Raw genomic sequence first — 20,723 nt, 5'->3', positions numbered from 1 at the left:
GGAGGACAAGAACTAAAGATATCTACAAATCCTTATTCACCAACACTGGAAACACTGGAGCTGCTGTTCTGTTTAAAATGGCAAATATTATCTCAGTTTATCAGCATTTTCCATGAGGAGTTGGCATTTTATAATTGCATGTAGAAGAGCTGGTTTTACATCAAAATGAGGGTTTTGGGGTTTTGAATCATTCAGTTTTCTGAAAAAAAAGAAATCCACTGCTGCCATCGCCTACCTTACTTTAAGAAAACATGTTCTTTACAATCAAATATTTGTAGTTTTTGTAATTCAAGAGTCAAACATCCACCACAGGGCTTATGTATCACAAAGGAAGAGCTGGATTTTCTGTTGTTAAAACTAAGAAATTCTTGTCAAGAGAACAAAAAATGTTGGACTTTTCAGTGGATATACTGTGATTTGAGGTTAGAATCTGTAGAGGACAGAACACAACTGGGTTTTGTTTACAACCTATCAATTCTATGAGCACTCTTGCTCTTGCTCTTACTTGACTCCTCTCTTGCAAAGGTTCACAACAAAGTACCAAAATATTTGGTAGGAATTAAAGCTGAATATGAAGCTGAAAGTGAAAGTTCAGTAAAGAAGATATTTTCTCTCACATTTTGCCTTTATTCCTCTTTTGCTCCAAGGGTCAATTACAAATGATATTGTTTGTCATGTAGTTTTGGGGGATTTGTTGGTTGTTGTGTAACCCACTACCTCCCAGCCGAGACCTGCTAGTTCAACTCTACCACCACCAGTGTGTACTCTGCAGAGATCCTGTCCTATCTCCTGTCTGCATGGGCTTACATTTAATTAGGATGCTTCACATCGATGAGTCCAATCTCTTTCTTGCTATCACAATTAATATTGTTTCCAATTAATCTCTCCTTATTGAACTCTGAAAATAAGAGTCATGTTGTAAAAAGTTTAGAATTTTTCCCTTGAATACTATACATTAACTCGTGATTGTGTAGCTCCAGCAAAGGCTTCTTTTTGTCAAAGCTTTTGTGGTGGATCAACAACAGATTATTTTTTCCATCACCAACCTGACAGAGTACCATCATAGCTCTCTCTTTACAGTGCTTTAAATGGAAAGGAGGTGATGTGACTTAATATGACTTATATTGTTTTTCTCCTGCAGCCCTATTTTAATCATGTGAGCACAACAACAGGCACAAACAGGCTTTTATCACCACTAAGGTGCCCTTGAGCAAGGCCCTTAACCCCAACTGCTCCAGTGGAGCTGCTCAGTGGCAGCAGATCAGACTGTGGTTGTACACGGCAGCTTCCAGGTACGAATGTTTAACTGTGTGAATGTGATAAGGGCTTTCCTGAAAAAGAGAGCACTGCTCTCAGTTAAATTCCCCTGAATAAATAAAAGGTTAAAAAAAGTGGTATGTACGGTAAATGGAAGTCCAGTATAGATATATATATGCATTTATGCACAATATTCTTGTGAATGTGTTTACTTTTGTGCGTAATGTTTTATTTAGACCATCAGGAATAATCAAATCAGAAAGGTGCATCTCCTAAAAAGTATGAAAGTCTCTGATGTCACAGGTCAAGAAGTCAAGCCTTTGATTGAGCAACAATAAGTGAGCAGTATCAGCAAAACATTGGTTCATTTTATGCAGAAAAAGTTCAGTGATTGGTTAATATGTATGCACTCTTCCTTTACAAAAACATTGCAAGGACTTGACAAAATTGCAGATTCTCTGCAGATTCTAGGGATCCCTGGAAATTCCTAGAGGGGCTGGTACAGATGTTGCTAAACATAGTGTGATGTTTTTAATGCCATTTTGGAAAGAAAATATTTGGACAATTTACCCATTTAACTGCTGACCACTCTATGGTTGCATTAACACCAAGTATGTCTGTAGAGAATCTCAAAATTTGGTATATCTCCCCAAAATTAGTTATTTGTCATAGCAGTTTTCTGGGGGGACCATGGTGGAAGCTAAGGGTCCCTTAGCACTCCTTACTTATGCCTCAAGTCAGGGCAGACATTAGAGCAAATGTGGAAATGCCTTAAAGAATAAGAGTGGTGATATTCCTTACTATCAAAACCAAAACCAACGCAAACTGATCCACTAACAAGTATTCTGCGTGTATCCAAAGCCTGATTATCTTATTCCTCTGTGTCACAGAGCTCCATTGTTAATCAAAAACAAGACAAAAACACATCAATGTTGCACTGGGTGACATGTTCCTTCATTACTATGAACACACATACACACACTGTAGTTTATTTTGGATCAATCACCACACACACCGTCGTGCTGCCTGAAATACTCACTAGAACACTAGAAATGTGTATCAATCCAGTATTGGAAATAGTCCCCAAGAAATGTACTATTTCCTCCTGTTTGAGTAACATCTGTGAAAAACTAAAGTGACCGGCTGTTTTAGTAGTCTTTTTTTCTTAATGAAATCATGTTTTTTTAAATACTCATGTTAAAAAAGCCTGACATGAAAACAGTGTTTTTTTCATGGGCTATTCTCTGTAGTGAACACTAGAGAGTAGAAATTACAAAGTACACACAAGCCCATTACGTTTGGGTTAAGTTACAGAGCCTGAAAACCAAGCTTGTGAGTCCATGGGGATTTTATTTGATTTATTTATGAATTGTTCTTTTTTTTTGTAAACTGGTAGTATGTAAAGGCAACACAAAATGCAACAAAGTGAAGTTTAGAGCATTATTTCCAGAACATAATCTAATTATCGTAAGGTAAACTGTGTTCTCGTTATGATGACTTAATTATCTAATCATTTAGAGATGACAAATCATGTTTTGGGGAATGTGAAGAATTTGTTGCACTCACAGGAATGACTTCTCCTAGACTATAAAGTATGGAAGCTTGTTATCCACAAATAATATACCATGTGTCCACAAGATAGTAGATTGTTACTTCATGATCATTTTTTAGGCCTGTTATCTAAAAAATGAGTAGCAACCATCATGTGACCTCAACCTTGAACAAATGACTGTATTGTTCTCTGCCTCTGTGTAGGTTGTGTTGTATGTGTTTCTCACCTGTTTGTAGGAGACGTAGATAGGTCTGCTGAAGATGATCCACTCCACTACCTTACTGCAGGGCGGAGTGGTCAGAGAGCCAGTGTAGCGATAGTAACTTCCCAGTGAGGATGGCAGCAGGTCCTTCAGCACAAATGGCTCCAGGAAAGTCTCTTTTTCTACATGAGAGAGGGTAGGACAAAATGTTCCAATCAATACAACATGATCTACACAACACTACTTATTTCACTGCAAACTACAGTGACCAGGTTTTCTGGAGCAGATCCAAGTGCTACTGTTTTACAGCCTTTAGGTTTATGCTATTGATTTCATTTGCATTGTGCCTGGCTTGTTCAATGTCCCCCTACTGACAGACATAACTGCATTGAACACCTATAATTATACAGACGGGTGACAAATTAAAGGAAAAACTGGTACAGGCCTGAATGTTTGACCCCTATAATGAGGGGATCTGGTGGCTCTTTTATGCTTTGGGGTGCATTTGCTGGCATAGTTTGGGCCCACTTGTCCCCTTAGAGGGAAGCGTCACTGCAAATCAATACAAGGTTGTTCTGAGTCAACACCTTTATCCTGTGAGGAAACATTTCTATCCTGATGGGAGTGGTCTCTTCCAGGATGACAATGCCCCAATTCACAGGGCACAAAGGGTCACTGAATGGTTTGATGAGTATGAAAATGGTGTGAATTATATGTGATGGCATTCACAATCACCAGATCTCAACTCAAATGAACACTTATGGGAGATTTTGGACTGACGTGTTAGACAGCGCTCTCCATGGCCATCATCAAAACACCAAATATGGGAATATCTTTTTGAAGAATGGTGTTCATCCCTCCAGAAGAGTTCTTGTAGAAGACTCAAGTAGAGACAAGTAGAGACTTGTAGAATCAATGCCAAGGCTGAAAAAACACATCATAGGATAAAGGTGATGAATAACTTTGTATTGATTTGCAGTGACCTTTCCCTCTAAGGGGACAAGTGGACTCAAACCATGCCAGTAAAATGTCCCCCACAGCATAACAGAGCCACCAGATCCCCTCATTGTAGGGGTCAAGCATTCAGACTTGTAGCGTTTTTTCCTTTAATTTGTCACGCATCTGTACCTCTCTTGGTGTTGGATGGCATATACCACACAGAAACACTACAACATCACATCTAAAAGCCCAAATGTTGACAGTGTCAAATTATTTTACTAACAATCCATGCTCCAAACAACATTCACCACTGATATGAAACATAGTGGGGCCTGGGGCTTTTTAATGAAATGATAAAGGAGGCTTCAAGCAAGAAACTTTTTAGTTTTTAAATTACACTTTTAGTGTGAGTAATCCAGAATCCATAGAAATGGGCAAACAAAACAATTAAAATAATCTGACAAAGACATTAACAGTATAACTGTTTTCTCTGAGTAGCTGGCCTTGAGCGGCCACTGACATCAGAAGGGATGTTAATTTGTTTCTATATGGGTTGGACGGGTTGGATGGGTGGACATAGAAAAGAAGAAAAGCAGTGAACATTGGTAGGAGAGTGTACAGAGTGTAGAAATTCTGTTAAATGGTTGGTTTATTTGGCCTGATGCTGGTACCAAAGGACATCTCATTGAGTTAGCATTCATCTTTTGGTAATCATCAACATCCATAGCGAATTTCATGAAAGTACAGCCAATAGTTTCTAGCTACTATGTCATGAACCCAAGTGTCGGATGGACCAACTGACCAACTGTTTGACATCACTATCCTTAATATTATCCTTGCTGCTAGTGAGCAAATATATATTATGAGTGAAAGTTACTCTTGGTTGGACTAAATAAGGAAACTACAGTTGCAATAGAGACCACCCACATACATAGATTCATTGATTCATCTATTTACCAAAACCCAATACATTTCGGTTTCAGGTGTGCTTGGCAAATATATCAGGAAACAGTCACCTATTTACACATTAAGCCATGAGCAACATTAGCATTCATCTGGATTGGGTTTCAATCCACCTGGTAAATATAAGTCCAGTATTCACTCTCCTTTTAGCTCTGATTTATTCTCCACCAATTCCTGAGGGAAATATCTGGCTCTTTAGCTGCTAAATGCTCCATTATGTTCACCAGCTACTTCAGCTAACTTTGTCTAACAATTTCAAAAGTAAAACCACTTCCTGATCTTACACTGCTGCAGTTAAAGTTTGGTTAGTTTAAGGCCAAAAACAAGTTGGTCAAGGGTGGGAGCCAATGGCGGTTATGGTTAAAAGAAACCAAAGTTGACTGTTAGTGGGAAACAGAGAACTTATAGCAGTCTTCCGTGTTAATGACCAATGTTTGGTTGACCCAATCATCCACCTCTGTGGACTTTCTGGTTCTATAATTATGTCACCTTTGTTCCTGATTTGCAAGAGTCATAATTACAGTTGCTAGTGGGCTTTGTCACTCGAACATAAGCAAATATCTTTTTGTGGGATTTGCTGAAAACATTGATGGACATGTTTTTTACTTGGGAGATATCTGTGGAACTGAGGGGAACTGCAGAGTCAGATGATATGTCAGTTTGTCACTACAAGAGACAAACTGATATTACACATTTGATGTGTAATGTGACAACAGCTGTCTAGAGAAAGCTGACCTTCACTGACTTGGAAATGTTTCCTGATAACATCGTAAATGATGTCTGGATAACAAGACCCTTAAAATTCAAAGGAATACCTACAACTGCCTTCTGAGGGACACATTTGCGTTACCTCATGCACCTTTCAAATTAAATATCAGCTATTGGCAATTTTCAGGATATAGGCAGTGCAATAATTCTTCAGAGTCCTGTCATGATAGGATGTGAATTAAAACTACTTTCATAATTTTCATTATCAACACCTCATCACTCATCTGCCTCAGAGGAAGAAGAGAAGAAAGAGAGAACATGACAGGAGGAGGGAGGACTTGTCACCAGAGAAGGGAAGGTGAAGGAGGAAGTGAATTGTGAAGCAAAGGGGAAGGTGGGAAAGGAGGGGTAGAAAAAAGAAAAAAAATAAGAAAGCAGCAATAAAGGGGAGTGATGATAAGAGATGAGAAGAAAGGGAGGAGGAGAAAGCCTTTGATCCAGTGTTCCAATGAAAACATGCAAAGAAGGAGGGTGACAGGAATGGAAATAAAGGGGGAGGAAGTGTGTACAACTGTCTGGGACGCAGGGCTGATGTGTTCAGCAGGGCAGGTCACTTGACAGGGATGGCGACGGGCGGAGGGGAAGATGCACTGCCTTTATTGGCGACAGATAGAACCGCAGGCCTCCCCCACCGCCCCCCACCTCTTCCTCCTCACCCCTCCGCTGACAAGCCCCATCTCCCACTGCCTCCCTGACGCAGAGTTCAGAGATGTATTTTCAGCTCCGTCAAATCCGCGCGACAGAGCGAGCCGGGGAAGGAGGCAGAGTTGGAGACGGGGAGGGGGTGTTGATAGTGACGGGGTGTGGGTTAGTGGGGTGTACGTGAGGAATGGAGGATGACAGGATAGGCTATCTTCAAAATGTATGCATTTGAATTAATGCTCTCAGGAACCAAACACATGCTAAGGCATGTCTCGCTTCAAACACGTAACTCAGGAAACGTCTGAACACATGAAACACAAACTTTCTAACTCTTGTAGACGCTTAGCGGCACATGCAAGCAAACAGTGCTTGAAAGAGGAAAAGGAAAAGGATTAAGCTTTAGCAAGGCAAGGCAGCTCGTGCAGTGATGGCCTATGGGTACCTTACTCTCCCACCAGCAGCAGCAGTGGTTGTGGCAGCAGCAGCAGATACTGCAGGGAAGGCCCAGGAAAGTCTAACATTAGCAGGAGCAGCGTGAGACTGCAATCATACGGGTACTTCAAGCTCAGAGCCTCCTGCAAAGCATCAGAACAGCTGTCTGCTCATCTAATCACCTATTAGCTTCCTCAGTTATTCATTTAAGTCTTGATATTTAATCGCACAGCGAGGGAAAAGCACACATTTAGCACAAAGTCACATGTTGGGAGGTATTCAAGGACTCTGGAATGGGAGTGTGTCTCACTGATATTTGCTGCCACTAATGATTTACAACCATGTTGGTAAAATTCAAAAAAGCGATCTGAAGCACTTTGTGACAAATTTTTTTGAGATTCAAAGCCACTTTGCATTTGACTACAAAGTGCAACATGTCCTACAAACTAAATGACAAAAACATTTAAAAATAAGCTATATGAGAGTTTTAGAATCTGCTGGCCCTATTAACAGGACAACATTGGTTGTCACTGCCTTCTAGAAACAGATTTAACTGTTACAAAATGTTTCACATGAGTTTTGTCTGATCAGCCATCTCTATGGTTAAGGTTTATTTAAGTTTAGGCACCTAAAATCAAGTCTGACAAAAAACACTTAAGGTTCACATGCTAGCTTTTTCCAGAGCTTTCAACCACTTCTGACTTTCACTTCTCCTACCAACAGCCAGTGTTGGATACTTTAACCATTCTCCTAACCTTAACCAAATAGAGAGTAATTTAACGCAAGTGAATACTTGGCAAACATGACGGCAAACATAAGTTCCATACTTAGGTGAGGTAAGGACAACTAAACAAGCTCCATGGCAACTGAGTAAATTCTATCCACTGAGAAAGACCGCAAGATGTGACTGAAAGCTCTGGAAAAACTAGTCAAGGGAGCTTGAGAAACTACTGTTTCCAAGGGTAAGGATTAACTTTAAAAATACAAACCTCAAGATTTCAGTCCAGGGAGATTTTGTTTAACCGTACATCAAACAATTTCAATCCATGGGAACAAAAGACTCACAAACAATGTAAAATACTATATTAAGAGGTAATTACATAATGTAAATACATTTAATATTGATTACTAACCATAAAAAGTATCATCTAACTTTAACATTCTACTTTGTTATGGTTAGGATTGTTACGGAAATAGATAAAAAGAACAGTGGTAACTGTTGGTAGGAGACATGACGCAAACCATGGTCAATGGTGTCAATGTCAGTTGCTTTGTACAGCCAACCATCCTTCATTAGTAGTTAAGGTTCCATATGTCTTGCTGCGTTTGACCTTGCTTCTCAGATTTATTATTTGCATGATCACCAGAGATCTCTTATCAAGAAGACACCAACATCGGTTATTTTAAGTATTCAAAAAAATGACCAATGCTGTGAGGACAATCTCCCAGATGAGTCTATGTCAAACATGCAGCAACTACCAAACTTGAAACAGTTGCCATAACTTAAGGTGCAGTCACATTAGTCACCTAATGTTCAACAAAATTTGCCCCATACTCAATCCTGAAAAAATACATGATGTAATGGGACCAATGCTTTATACTGTGTAATGAGACAGACTTGCAGCCAGATATTCAATGCTCCATCTGTAGTCAAAGTGAATAAACATTTTTCAAATGTTGTGGGTTTTGATACGGAAGAGAGACATGTGCAGTTTTGGGATATTTCAGTTTTGGGAGTCTGAGCATTTGGGAGAAATGAAGGCAGCAACAAAAGAGTGATGTCTGTTGTGTGAGAGCATTTTCAGGTTGTTCAGCATGATCTTGTAAAATGCAGCACTTGTGAGCAGCAACTGTCCAACTGCAATAACACTTCATCAGTGATGATTAGTGTTTGTGCCCTGAGAGAGGTTTGTAGCAAAAATGAAATCCTCTGAATCCTGCAGTACATCAACAATTTTGCTTCCTTCGGCAAAAATTCCTAATAACTTAATCACTTCAATCCTATGAACACAGAACTATGAAGTACCACAACACTTTAATACACTAATATTCATATCAAACACATTTTTTTCATACAAGTCTTCTTGGTTTATTGTTGTATTTGGACATTGTGACCAGCAGATGTATCCAGCAAACATAATATCAAGCAATTTTCACAAGAATGAATAATGTCCAGAAGTGACTGCTATCAGCTGGAAAGGTTCAGGAATCTTTTTCTCCATCACAAGTGAAAACACTCCCATGTGATACTGAGAAGCTAAGCACTACATAACGCCTGTGGGAAGGACTTGCACCACAGCTGAGCAGTGCATTTGCATTTTTATTTTTACATGTTCATAAAATCACTTAAGCAGAGAGTGCCTAGCCTCTGGAAACACATAACTGTTGTTCCCATCACCCTATAGAGCATCCCCAGGGAGGGAAAAGGGTTCAGATGGGTGGCGAGTGGCATCCACTTCCCTCAAGACGAGAGTGTTTGAGAAATTGATGAAAGTATGTATGGGAGTGACAATGCATTATAGCTATTTAGCTGGCAAACAGGGCAGGGTGGTGGCTGGACCATGCAGTACTTACATTAGTGTATTTAGGGAATCTGAGTGGAGCAAGTGAAAATGACAGTGTGTATGTTGTTGGTAACTTTGTGTTCTTTCTTAAGGAAGCTTAAGGACATGGCAGTTAAAAGATTACAACCTGTTTCCAAAGCTCATGTAATACGAGGGAAGGAAATTGGATCAGCAGACAGCTGAAGAAGAGCAGATTGTCTTTTGAAGACAAATACCCAGTAAGTATCCAACCAGATGGTTTGTTTTTCCTACAGAAAAAGAATGTCATTTAACATATCTGGTAATATGACTTTTTTCAATCATAGTTTTATTAAAATCAGTTTTAAATGTTGTGCCTTCGCCTGGTTTGACAGCTTGAGATGAAGCAAAATAACCACTGAGGTTACCAACAGGGCTGGAGACTTGCCCTTGAAAGACTGAAAAACAGCTCTTACCAGCATCAACCAGCTATTTCTGAATTTGGAAAGGTCTAATAAGGCAAATAAATTCTCTTTTAGTCTGAAGTCATTTCACACTAACACATGTGACATGCGTGATTAATGATACTGATATGATAGAAGCAACTGTACAACCCACTGTCTAAGGAATTTATGTCCTATGGCAACATTAATTAAGTGCCATTGCAGGAAGTAGTGTGCCATTTATGTAGAGATGCAGAAAGTAAGGAATGTGAGGTGGAGATGTTGGGTGGGCATGTAGTGCACCCAACAATGTTCATGCAGGAGAGTTTCAGTACAGTCACAGACCTACAGTTAATATTTGCCTTTTAACCACACCAGTGGCGTGGCTCTGGAGGGCCATGTCTGCCTGTTGGTTGGTCGACCACTGGTCCAAAAAGAAGTGTGAACAACCTTTGGCTGCACTGTTAAGAAATTTAGTACAGACACTGATGGTCCCCAAAGGATAAATCCCATTGACTTTTGTGATCCCCCGACTTTTCCTGTAGCACCACTAGTAGGTTGACATTTGAGGTTTTGAGTGAAATATCTCAACAAATATTGGATGGATTGCCATGAAATGTAGTACACATATTCCTGTTACCCGCAGGACAAGGGAGGATGGGCCATCAGGAGTATGGGAGTAGTGGAGGGTTTGTGGTAGGCCACTAAAAACATTGGACCGGTGGCATAATAAAAAAAAAAAAACAGAGAGAGAAAGAGAGCTGTGCTGTGGTGACTGACCTAATGTCTGTGGGTGGCTGTTATAACAATTATAACATAAACATTTAAACAACTATATTATTATCAAGTGGGTTATTGTGGATTGGTCTAAGTCAAAAGCCACAATCAGTTCCTGTCTCAGGATGAATTACACAATACCTCTGGTGACCCCCCTACTTTTCATGTAGCGCCATTATCAAGTCAAAATTTCAATTTGTCCAATGCTATGACAAAATATATGCAGAACAAATTTCCCATCAGCCTCAGCTGTATTTTGTGTTCAATGCTAATTACAAAATGTTAGTATGCTAACACACTGAACTAAGGTGGTTCTCTATGTTTAACCCGACGTTTTTAAGTGGCTCAGTTGGCAGTGGAAGGTTTGAACTGTTTTAGGATCAACTTCCTGTGTTGAAAGAATTAGTTCTCCCCACTGCTTGTTTCCTCTTCTAAATAGAAGTTTCTCCTGATTGGCTCTGGGTTTCTAATCAATATTGAAAGACTGATAACAATCATCATAAGGAATTATCATGAGGAAAGAAGGGAAGGTTGGTCCTTCTCAATAATTTATAAGCATGTATTAATAATTAGAATACTTACAACTATCATGCTAGATGAAGGATCAGTAATTGAAACATTTCTGCATCATCAGAAAGCTGTGATATTGTGATATTGTGCTCCCAATTTCAAGCAGAAGAGAAAAAGACAATGAAAAGACTTCAGGGACATAATCTGTTGAAAACAGTTTGATGAGAACACAGACTACATAAAAATAGTGGGATAACGATTAGTAAAACAACATGTAATTTTTCTATTCGACCTTTTTTGGGAGGGCATTACACTTTCATGCATGGTTGAAAATGACTGTAATTCCATATCAAACAGCCCCTGTTAGTGGCCTAAAATAAATGCTGGTGTCAGAATGAATTAGGTGTTTGCTTCTGGGTTGTGAGCACACAATCATGAAGCATCTATGATGACAGAGTATTAATACAGTGTAGTCATGACTGCTATTATCTTGATTTTAGAACTTATGAATAGTGCTGCTTTGTGGAGAAAGTGGGTCTTGGAAAAGTCATACAGGGACAGTGATGCATGTTTTTTTAAAAAGCTGAGATATTTCCGTTCTAAATCCTGGAGTGTTCGAGGGCAGTTTAAAGAATAAAAGAACCGGGGACTCATTTATCTGCACTGCAGTTAGATTGCTTCATTTGCACATGAAATGAGGTGCCATTTTATGCCTGGATGAGAACTTTGTATTTTGCATTGATAAGTGGATTTTTATTGCAAAACACTGAGCTAGTGACTCCCTATCCAGTTTTATCAACAGATGGTAAATGTTAGGATTTACTGTGTGGATTCTTTAGGATTTTATGTTATGTTTTTATTGTTTCTTTTAATGTGTGTTCTTATTGTAAAGCCTTGGACAATCATATTTGAATTCATTTGAGTGGTTTATGGTAATGCATGATATTTCTCTCAGTGTTAGCGTATTAGCTGTGGCATCCCTTTTGCAGCATGACTTGTTTTCTTTCATGAGATTTTTCTGTTTGACCTTCATGTATATAATAAAACAAGTAAATGAGAACATTTTGATGTATGCACAAACTAGTTATCTCAGTCTGTGTGGAAGGGGATAGTCCAGATATTGAGGCATTTTAAATGTCGTCTCTTGTGTGTGCCTGAATTGTGTTACACTCCGAGAGGAATAAAATATAGTCTTTCTCTCATACATTCTACAGACTGATTCTACAGAGCTCATAACCAGGGGTGTGTCCACTGTTGCTGAGTGTGGTCAGAGGTGTACTCCTGACACCTGACACCACACTAAAAAGTGATGTTATGGTGTACAAGCTGGTCTTCACATGTCCATTCGGTTCCCAGTATCCAAAATCCAAGTGGAGACTTGAAAAGAGCCTAGGTATAATCATGTCCAGTAGGTTCCCTCAATTGGTGCAGCTCTCAGGTCTGTGTATGGGTGTCTGTCAACACAGCCATTGACTGAATGAATCCAAGCTGCCTCTCTATCCACTGTCAGCGTGTGGTTTGTCATAATCATCACAGGTAAAAAGTGGGATTGGAGGAAGATAGAGCATGAACTGCTGGAAAGGAATTGCAGTTGCAATTTTTTCAATCACAGCTGTTTTTTGATCGGTGGCTCATCATGCTGTTGCCTGTGTTGGTGTTTTCTCTCTCTATTTGGGTCTGTTAAGGTTCCTTTAAAAAAAAAAAAAAAAGATTTATGCCCATCAGTGACGTCATCTAATCTACTGACCTCACACTTGAGTACACTTCTTCACTGCATCAAGGTGAGAGGTTAAACCATGCACAGCAAAAACAAGATTTTTGGGTGTAATTCAGGTGCAATTATCTGCCAATTGTGCAACATCACGAGCCACAGCTAATTTTAACTGAAGAGGAACAGAGTTTAAAAGGCACTTCAGGCAATTTTTCAGCAATTTTAAAACTGGTTTTAGGGTTAAGATGGCATCTGTGAATGGCAACATCCCCAGTTCGAGTCCAACTGCGGACCTTTGCTGTATATCTCTTTCCATAATTTCCTGTCATCTCTATACTGGTGCTATATAGCTCAATAAAGGCATACACTGCCCAAAATAAAATTAAAAAAATATCAAAAACAGGGGCAGGGGTGCTCATCTTGCAGAAATAACAACTCTTAAATCAACATATTTCATTGATTAGCATAACAAATGTTAACTACTCCTAGAAACTGCCACACACTGTGAAAAAGAAAAAAAAGAAAGAGAAGAAAGAAAAAGAAAACTTTCAAGGCAAAAAACTTCAGAAACATTTTGATTAAGGCAATTTAACTTATGTCTTCAGTTTGGCCTATGAGTTTATCCAACTTAGAATATTTACTCATGTTAACTTTCTCCAAGTATGAATAACATATTATTTTACATCATCACAACCCAAACAAATAATTTTACCTCTGTTATTTTACTCAAAGTTAAAGTAACTCAAATCTGTGTGCTGTACCCACTAGAAATTCTCAGCTTACAAATTAGTTTTGATTCTAAGTCTTACTCCTCAGTACAGTTTTTGCTGTATTGCTAATAGTCATAATGGGTCCAATGTTCCACATATGATCCCTATAACTTAAGTGTTTGACATGAGTGGGGCACAGGAAGTGTCTACAGTGCATATCTGTCTTCACCATTGTTGTGGAATTTTCCATCCTTAGGGGTTATACTGGGTCAAGCATGGGCCTTGAGGTCACATTAATATTCACAAGCAGAAGGAGACATTTTCTCCTTTCCTTGAGACTCAGAGTAACTGTCTGTAATGTTTGGGGAAAGCAGGAGCCACTCCCATAAACCTGTGTTGTTCCAGTAACCAAGGTCAGGGAGAGGGCCCGAGACTCCCTAGACAACACAGATAGATGAATGTGTAGATTCATGGGCATAATCAGACATTCAAACCAGAATGTGCTGACAGTGACCTGAAACTCCATGCAACGTGACCTGAACTAACACGGGTAAAGTGCAGTTCCTTGTTTAGAAACTAAATGAGCCAATAAGACTAATTTTTCATATCGTGGGATGATTTGTTGGGGTTAAAGACCAAAAGTCACCTTGATGTTTACTGTTTCTGTTCTCTGCTGGGCCAACTGTTTCAATTAATATTCTCAGCATAGGACATCAAGGCTCCTGTACACTTTCTTCAGCAGTGAGTTGACCATTGACCAGAATTTCTCCACATCAATCATCGTTTGCATTGTTGTAATTTTGATCAAAGAGAAGACCATCTGAATCCTCAGGCCTGTATAAAAAAGCACATCATGTAACAATGGCCTCCATCATGTAGCTGTGTTCATATATATAGTATATAAGGTACAGGCGAACAAGCTAATAATGCTTCAAAGTAACTTAATTTGATGAGTTAAGTAAATGACCCAAAGAACATTTGGTCAACTCAACTCATAATTATAAGTTCTGAAAATTATAATTTAACAATTACAATTGACACACTTATGATTACACTGAGTTAATAATAAAAGAAAACACCCAACATGAACATGTCAGATTGAATAATGAAGTGAAATAAAATAGCCCCTTTTCAAGATCTACCCATAGTTTTTGGGTTGGCATGTGCTCATTTTAAGCCCTGCAAGACTATTATTGGCTGACAGCCATGTTAGAGGTGTTACTGTAAATCCACTTTTAATCTGACAACCTACTTAAACCTACTTCAAACCAAACTAAACCAGGGATTCTTTGATATAAGTTAAACAAAATGGAATTCATTTGATCTCTGACCTGAGACAGTAAGTGACAAACATCACAGGCTTTATCTCTCTTAGTAATAAACTGCATGTCTGTGATTCTGTTAAAGTGTCTGACATCCAGACCAGTGAACTGGAGAAGAGGGACATGAGCATGTCGACAGATTTTAGAGGATTATAGCCTAAGAAGTCTGTGTTTGGAGTATGTCCAGTACAGTGCAGAGGGACAGAGAACAAGGCTTTTGGTGTGTTGCTATTGTTTGGGTGCAGCACACAGCTGTGTATTTACACACCATTCATGTCAGCACTGTGTCATTTCCTCTGTTTATCTACTCAAGCGTCTGTGCTCCCGCTGCTCTGGTGTCACAGTGCTGAAATGAAGCCCTTCCTGCTCACCGGCACAAATTACAAGTCCATTAATTCACTATCTAACTCACTGCTCAAAGTCTCCACTGACTCGACACTCTGTGACCCTGATTGGCAATTAATTTTTAAAGGGTGTACATGGTTTACAGTGGTTTCTCCTGCTTTGAGGTACTGTTTCGACCCTGTAGCACTTCTATAGGTGTTTAAATTCTGTGTTCTTTCCCTCGTTCTCTTTCCATCTGTGCTACTGTGCCGTATGTCTACCATTCTTTTATTGATGGGGGTTTAATCCCACAGCACTCTCTTTCACATTCAATCTGATGTGGCTCCACTGCACACTGCTTGCATGTTAAGCTTCTTTCCAGAAATTTGGGCCAGACACTTCTATTTATCTGTCCTCCTTTTTTTCATGGTGTACTTTTGAGGATTTTATTCACAGGCTGTATCTTGATTTTAGTGGGTACTTTGCCAGTTTTGGAAAGATGATGGTTAGTTATGCCAAGATTTTTTAAAGACCATCAGTTTGGACTGGCAAGTAAGCTTTTAGAGATATTTATTTTTGATTTTGAGATTAGTCGGCACACCTTTTCTCCCCAATTTTTGGTGCGCTGTACTGACTCTTAAAAATGTCTGAACTCCAGCTGTGCTGTGCATTATGTCAGGATGACTGGAGGACCTGCTGGAAGAACTTGGATGAGATGATAAAACTCTGTGTGCTCATAAGAATGAATCTCATGTGCCCTGATGCTGTCTCAGAACAGACTCCTTGTCCTCTCCTTCAACATCAAGCTTAATTAACTGTGTTTTCCTTGTGTATTTATTTTTCTATAGCTCAACAACTACTGGCCAGATTGCAGTGAAATCTGGTTTTGACATCAGTGTTCATCAGAGGATAAAACACATGGATTTTGGACAATAGCTTTTGTCTACTTTCCTCTGTTGATAATAATGAAGTGCGACTGATAATTAAGTTGCCAGTGATACTGATCATGTTAATCATGCAAAGGGGTTAATGTGGTCATGAAAAATTTTATATTCCTCCATTTTTGTAACTTTTTGTTTGAGCCATATGACATTATAAAAAAACACCTGGTGTTGTTCAAGTGTCTCTTTCAAGTGTAGACTTTACTGTTAATTTTACAGCAAAACGTTCTGTATCACAACACTTTTCATAGTTAATTGACATTGCACGGTGTTCTATCTCACACAGGCTCTGCCATCTACTGGACTCTATGGGTAATATTCTCCTTCAATCACACGCATGCAATAGCCCACTGAAATTTGCATGTATGTAGGCGGCCAATCAGGACACGCCTACCAATTACGTGTGTCTCACTCAGTATATAAGGCAGCATCTTGCTGCTGCTCACATCCTTCTCACTTCTCACTCTTACCTCTCCACGGACGGAGTGGCCGCTCCAGCAAGCTCGTTTCAGCCCATCATGCCCAAGCCTCATTGCTGCCACTGCCGGGTGTCTCTTCTGCTTCGAGTGCCTCGGACAGGACCACGCAGAGAGTGGCATGATACAGCCACCACCCTACATTCATTGCCGAGGACTTCAACGACAATGACAACAGCTTGTCATCTGCTTCATCATTGACTTTTGGAAATCCACCTCCGACTTCAGTCCACCGTGATTTCTTGAAAGTTATAGCCATGGCGCCAGAGTGTGTAGGGCTCTTACTGCCAATGCCTGTTCCACCCAATCCGGTAAGCTGGCTACATGAAGGCTTTTACAGCCTGGCTCATCCGGCTCAACCCGCCTTTGTTTCACCTCCCCTCCCAGACATTGGGCAATGTGTGGAGGGGTCCTGAGAGTGCAGGGCCACACAGAAAAAGGCTGTCCTAGTGTGATCCCCCTGGAAGTGGCCCTCGCAGCCCTCCTGATTCCTCACTCAGCTGGCTGGTCAGTGAGAAGGAAGCTGCAGCATCCACTGGTGCAGCATAGGGACACACTGGAATATTTCAAAAAAATATTCTGACTGGGCACGCAGCTGGCCACGGTAGCTAACAATCTGGGAGTGTTGGACGTCACTGCGGCTAATACAATGTTCAATGCCCTGCACCATCAGCCAGATAAATAACCTGATTCTGTGTGTTGCCACTGCCGCAGGGTATGTGATGTCGCTTGTCACAGTGGACTCATGTCCACTGTGGCTGGGACTCAATGTCTTACAAAGACAGGACAGAGAAGACCTATTGGGAGCTCTCATAGCTCCAGACAGGCTTTTTAAAGTCCTGAGCAGCCACCTACCGCTTGCCCCTTCTTCTAGCCAAAGAGGAGACGATATGCTGCACCACAACATGGCAAGGAGGACAGCATGCAGGCAGGGCAGAGCATCCCAGACCACCTCGACGGAGAGTCTGCAGCACCAGCAGACTCACTGTGTATTGAAAATGTTTTAATAAAAACAAATTACATTTTACACCAAAGAGCAAAATCTTCTACCCTCCCCTCTTCCACCTCTCCAGACCTCTGTGACTGTGATGATAGCGGCCCAGCCTGCTTCATCCAGCTGCTCACAGAGGCTGTGTAATGCAGAAAGCACTCAGCTGATGCCCCTGCCTCTCTTCCCTCAGTTAGGGAAGCGGATGGCAGGCAGCCTCTTTCAGCTGCGGGCTGTGCTAGCTGGAAAAAGCTCAGCGCTGAGCCTATTCATGAGCGCGATGTTAGGCGTAAGCAGGTCTGTCTCTCGCTGTGCTCGCTGGAACCATTATTAATTGGACCAGCCAGCTCAGCTTGCCTCTCTGGCTGGCGGTGATGCGGCGAGTGGCATTATGTCCTCACTGAGGAATAACTCCTCACAATCACACACTGGCCAGGGAGAGGACACCTCATGTCTGCTTAATGTCAGCACTGTCTCCTGGTGTTTTCACCACTATCCTTCATGGGACCAGTATACACAGCTTGTCTTTCAGGTTAATGATAACGTGGCTGGCAGCATTATTTCGTCTTTAAAGAATAATGCCCCAGGCCCGCACACAAACCCAGAAGAGGAGACATTAGGTTTGTTCCGCTCGCCTCTGGTTATTTTTGTGGTAAATACGGAGAAAAATGGACACACTGACACAACATCTAACGCCATGTTGAGGCAGCCAAGGGTGATGCGTTCATGGACCACTCTGTTGGATCAGACCTTTCGATACCAGCCACCCATGGGCCAATCTTCCATTTATGGAAGGTTTGGTGGCGGAGAGGGCTGAATCAGAGTACTACAGCCTCTTGGCTGCTGCCCCCCAGCTGGCCACCCGCTCTCTGACAGTTTTACAAGGAATACTGTTACAGCTACATGTTGACAGAGTGGATGGACAAAACACTGAGACTGAGTTATGCCATGTTCCTCCTCCGTTCTTGGGCATCAAGGAGATAAACCCATCCTCCCAAGAAGTTTCTTTCTCCCAGGAGATCCAGGACCTGTTACTGAAACAGGCTGTCTTGATTGTTCCCACTCACGACAGATGGAGGGGGTTTTACTCCACATACTTCTGGGTTCACAAGAAGACGAGAGGTTTCAGACCCATTTTGGATCTTTGCAGCCTGAACCAGTGCATTGTTCGAAAGACGTTCCACATGCTAACCATCAGGAGGTTGCTGGAACTGGCTCAACCAGGCGACTGGTTCACCAACATCGATGTGAAAGATGCATACTTTCATTTTGAGGTGGCTCTGAAATACAGGAAGTTCCTGCCTTTTGCCTCTCAGGGGATTGTCTATATATACAACAAACTATCATGTGGCTACTCCATGACTCTCTGCACACTTAAGTGTGTGGATGCACACTGCAGCCGCTGTGCGACCAGGGTATGAGGGTTTTCTTCTACTTAGACAACCTCATTGTCATGGCCAGGTCCAAGAAATGGGCGATTTTCCACACAGCCAAGTTGGGGTTACACCTAACCCGGATAAGTTTTTCCTTCAGCTGAAAGAAGAGCACACCCCAGCCATGCCAGCAGATGGAGTATCTGGGAGTTATGATCGACCCCGTCAGTCTGCAGGCCTTTCTGGCGGAACCCAGATAGACAGCTCTGCAGCAGCCAGTTCTCAGACTGCAGTGGGGAGCAACGGTGCCAGCTTTGACAGTCATGCCGGTGTTGGGGCTCATGGTGGTGGGCCATCTAGTGTCTCCAGTTGGTCTCCTGCACATGCGCTGCCTGCAACGGTGATTTACCAGCCTGTGCTTGGATGTCAAGAGGCACAAGCGACGCATGGTGAACGTTCCACCATCGGTGCAGGAGGACCTGAGTTATATTGAGTCCCCACAGCATCTGTTGACGGGGACACTGCTGGGTCGAGCAGTGTTCACAGATGTGTCCCTGATGGGGTGGGAGGGCATATGCCTAGAGAGAGCGATAGGTGGTGTGTGGCCTTCAGGGCAAAACTGACACATCAACCTCCTCAAACTTCAGGCGGTGCTCTTGGTTCTCCAACACTTCCTGACTCTGGTTCAGGGGAGACGTGTGGGCTTCAGAACATGCCCTTTCTCTGAGAGCCCTACACATTTCGGATCCAGACAACAGGGGCACTGACCTAATGTCGAGAGGCAGCCTTCTGGCAGACGAGTGGGTGCTGCACCCCAAGGTGGTGCAGCAGATTTGGAACCAGTTTGGGAAAGGAGAAGTGGACCTGTTTGCCAATTGAAACAACACCCACTGCCTGCTTTAGTTCTCCCTGATGCCGCAAGACAATCCACCACTGGGGGTGGATGCGTTTGCACAGGCACCATGACCAAGGAGGCGGCGTTATTCCCCCCTCTTTGTCTCGGTCCCCCTCCACTGGAGAAAGTGAGACAAGAGTAGCTGTCTGTCATCCTAATAGCCCCAAACTGCCGTTCGGTGCTGTGGTATGCAGAGATGACCCAGGTGTTGGCCCTGGCCCATTCCTCAGGTGTGGGGGGCTCTGTCCCAGGAGGCTGGTGAGAGAAAAGGAGACTAGACCCCCTGTCATGTGCAGTGGGAGAGGTTGTCTCCTTTCTACAATATCTGGTGGAAGGGGCCGTCTCATGAGGTTTGATGACAGAGACAGAAATTCTACAGACTCTATTCAAACAGACAGAAGGAGAAGGAGAAGATAGACAGGGTGTCCCATGAAGTACAGGGAGAGGGATCATTTGTCACAAAAATGCATTTACCTCAGCCACTCAAGCTCAAAATTACTGCCTGATATCATTAAAGCAACAGCACAGTATAAATGAGGCTTCAGTCAACAATGCTGGCTCAACTTGTAATACATAGTAAATATTGTACTGTGCATGTTGGAGTCTTTCAGACTGTTTAGTGACCTCGTGTGGTCATGCGAATAATGACTCTCTGAGAAGCAAAAGTGGAGGTAGTGTGATGTTATTATCTCATAGGGATGGGATCAGGGTTGCTGGAACAAATCGTGTGAACCACAAGCATAGTCATGGCAAACCAGAAAATACTGGTTTTGTAACAATATCCTGAAATTGTTTTGAAGGCAATGATGAAGATTGTATTTTAACATTTAGTTCAGAGGACTTGTTGATATTGTGTATGTTATTATTTGCCACGATATTGAGACTTATATTGATACTTGAAATATATTATTTTCATTATATATTCTGTCAATTCTGTTGACCAAAAATTGCATAAAAGGTATGATGCCATATGTTT

The 20,723-nt window shown here is 41.5% G+C and overlaps 1 protein-coding gene across 1 annotated transcript in view; it reads right to left on the bottom strand.

The window, feature by feature from the left end:
* Positions 1 to 20,723, bottom strand: part of LOC121894315 (receptor-type tyrosine-protein phosphatase gamma-like) — a 486,290-nt gene that overhangs the window by 86,866 nt on the left and 378,701 nt on the right. The window contains exon 7 of the mRNA XM_042406838.1: positions 3,036 to 3,193. Within this exon, the coding sequence (XP_042262772.1) occupies positions 3,036 to 3,193 (158 nt within the window). The remainder of the gene's footprint in view (positions 1 to 3,035; positions 3,194 to 20,723) is intronic.

Source organism: Thunnus maccoyii, chromosome 3, assembly GCF_910596095.1.
Source record: "Thunnus maccoyii chromosome 3, fThuMac1.1, whole genome shotgun sequence".
NCBI lineage: Eukaryota > Metazoa > Chordata > Actinopteri > Scombriformes > Scombridae > Thunnus > Thunnus maccoyii.
The sequence above is the reverse complement of the archived record's forward strand: the minus strand, read 5'-3'. Positions and strand labels throughout refer to the sequence as shown.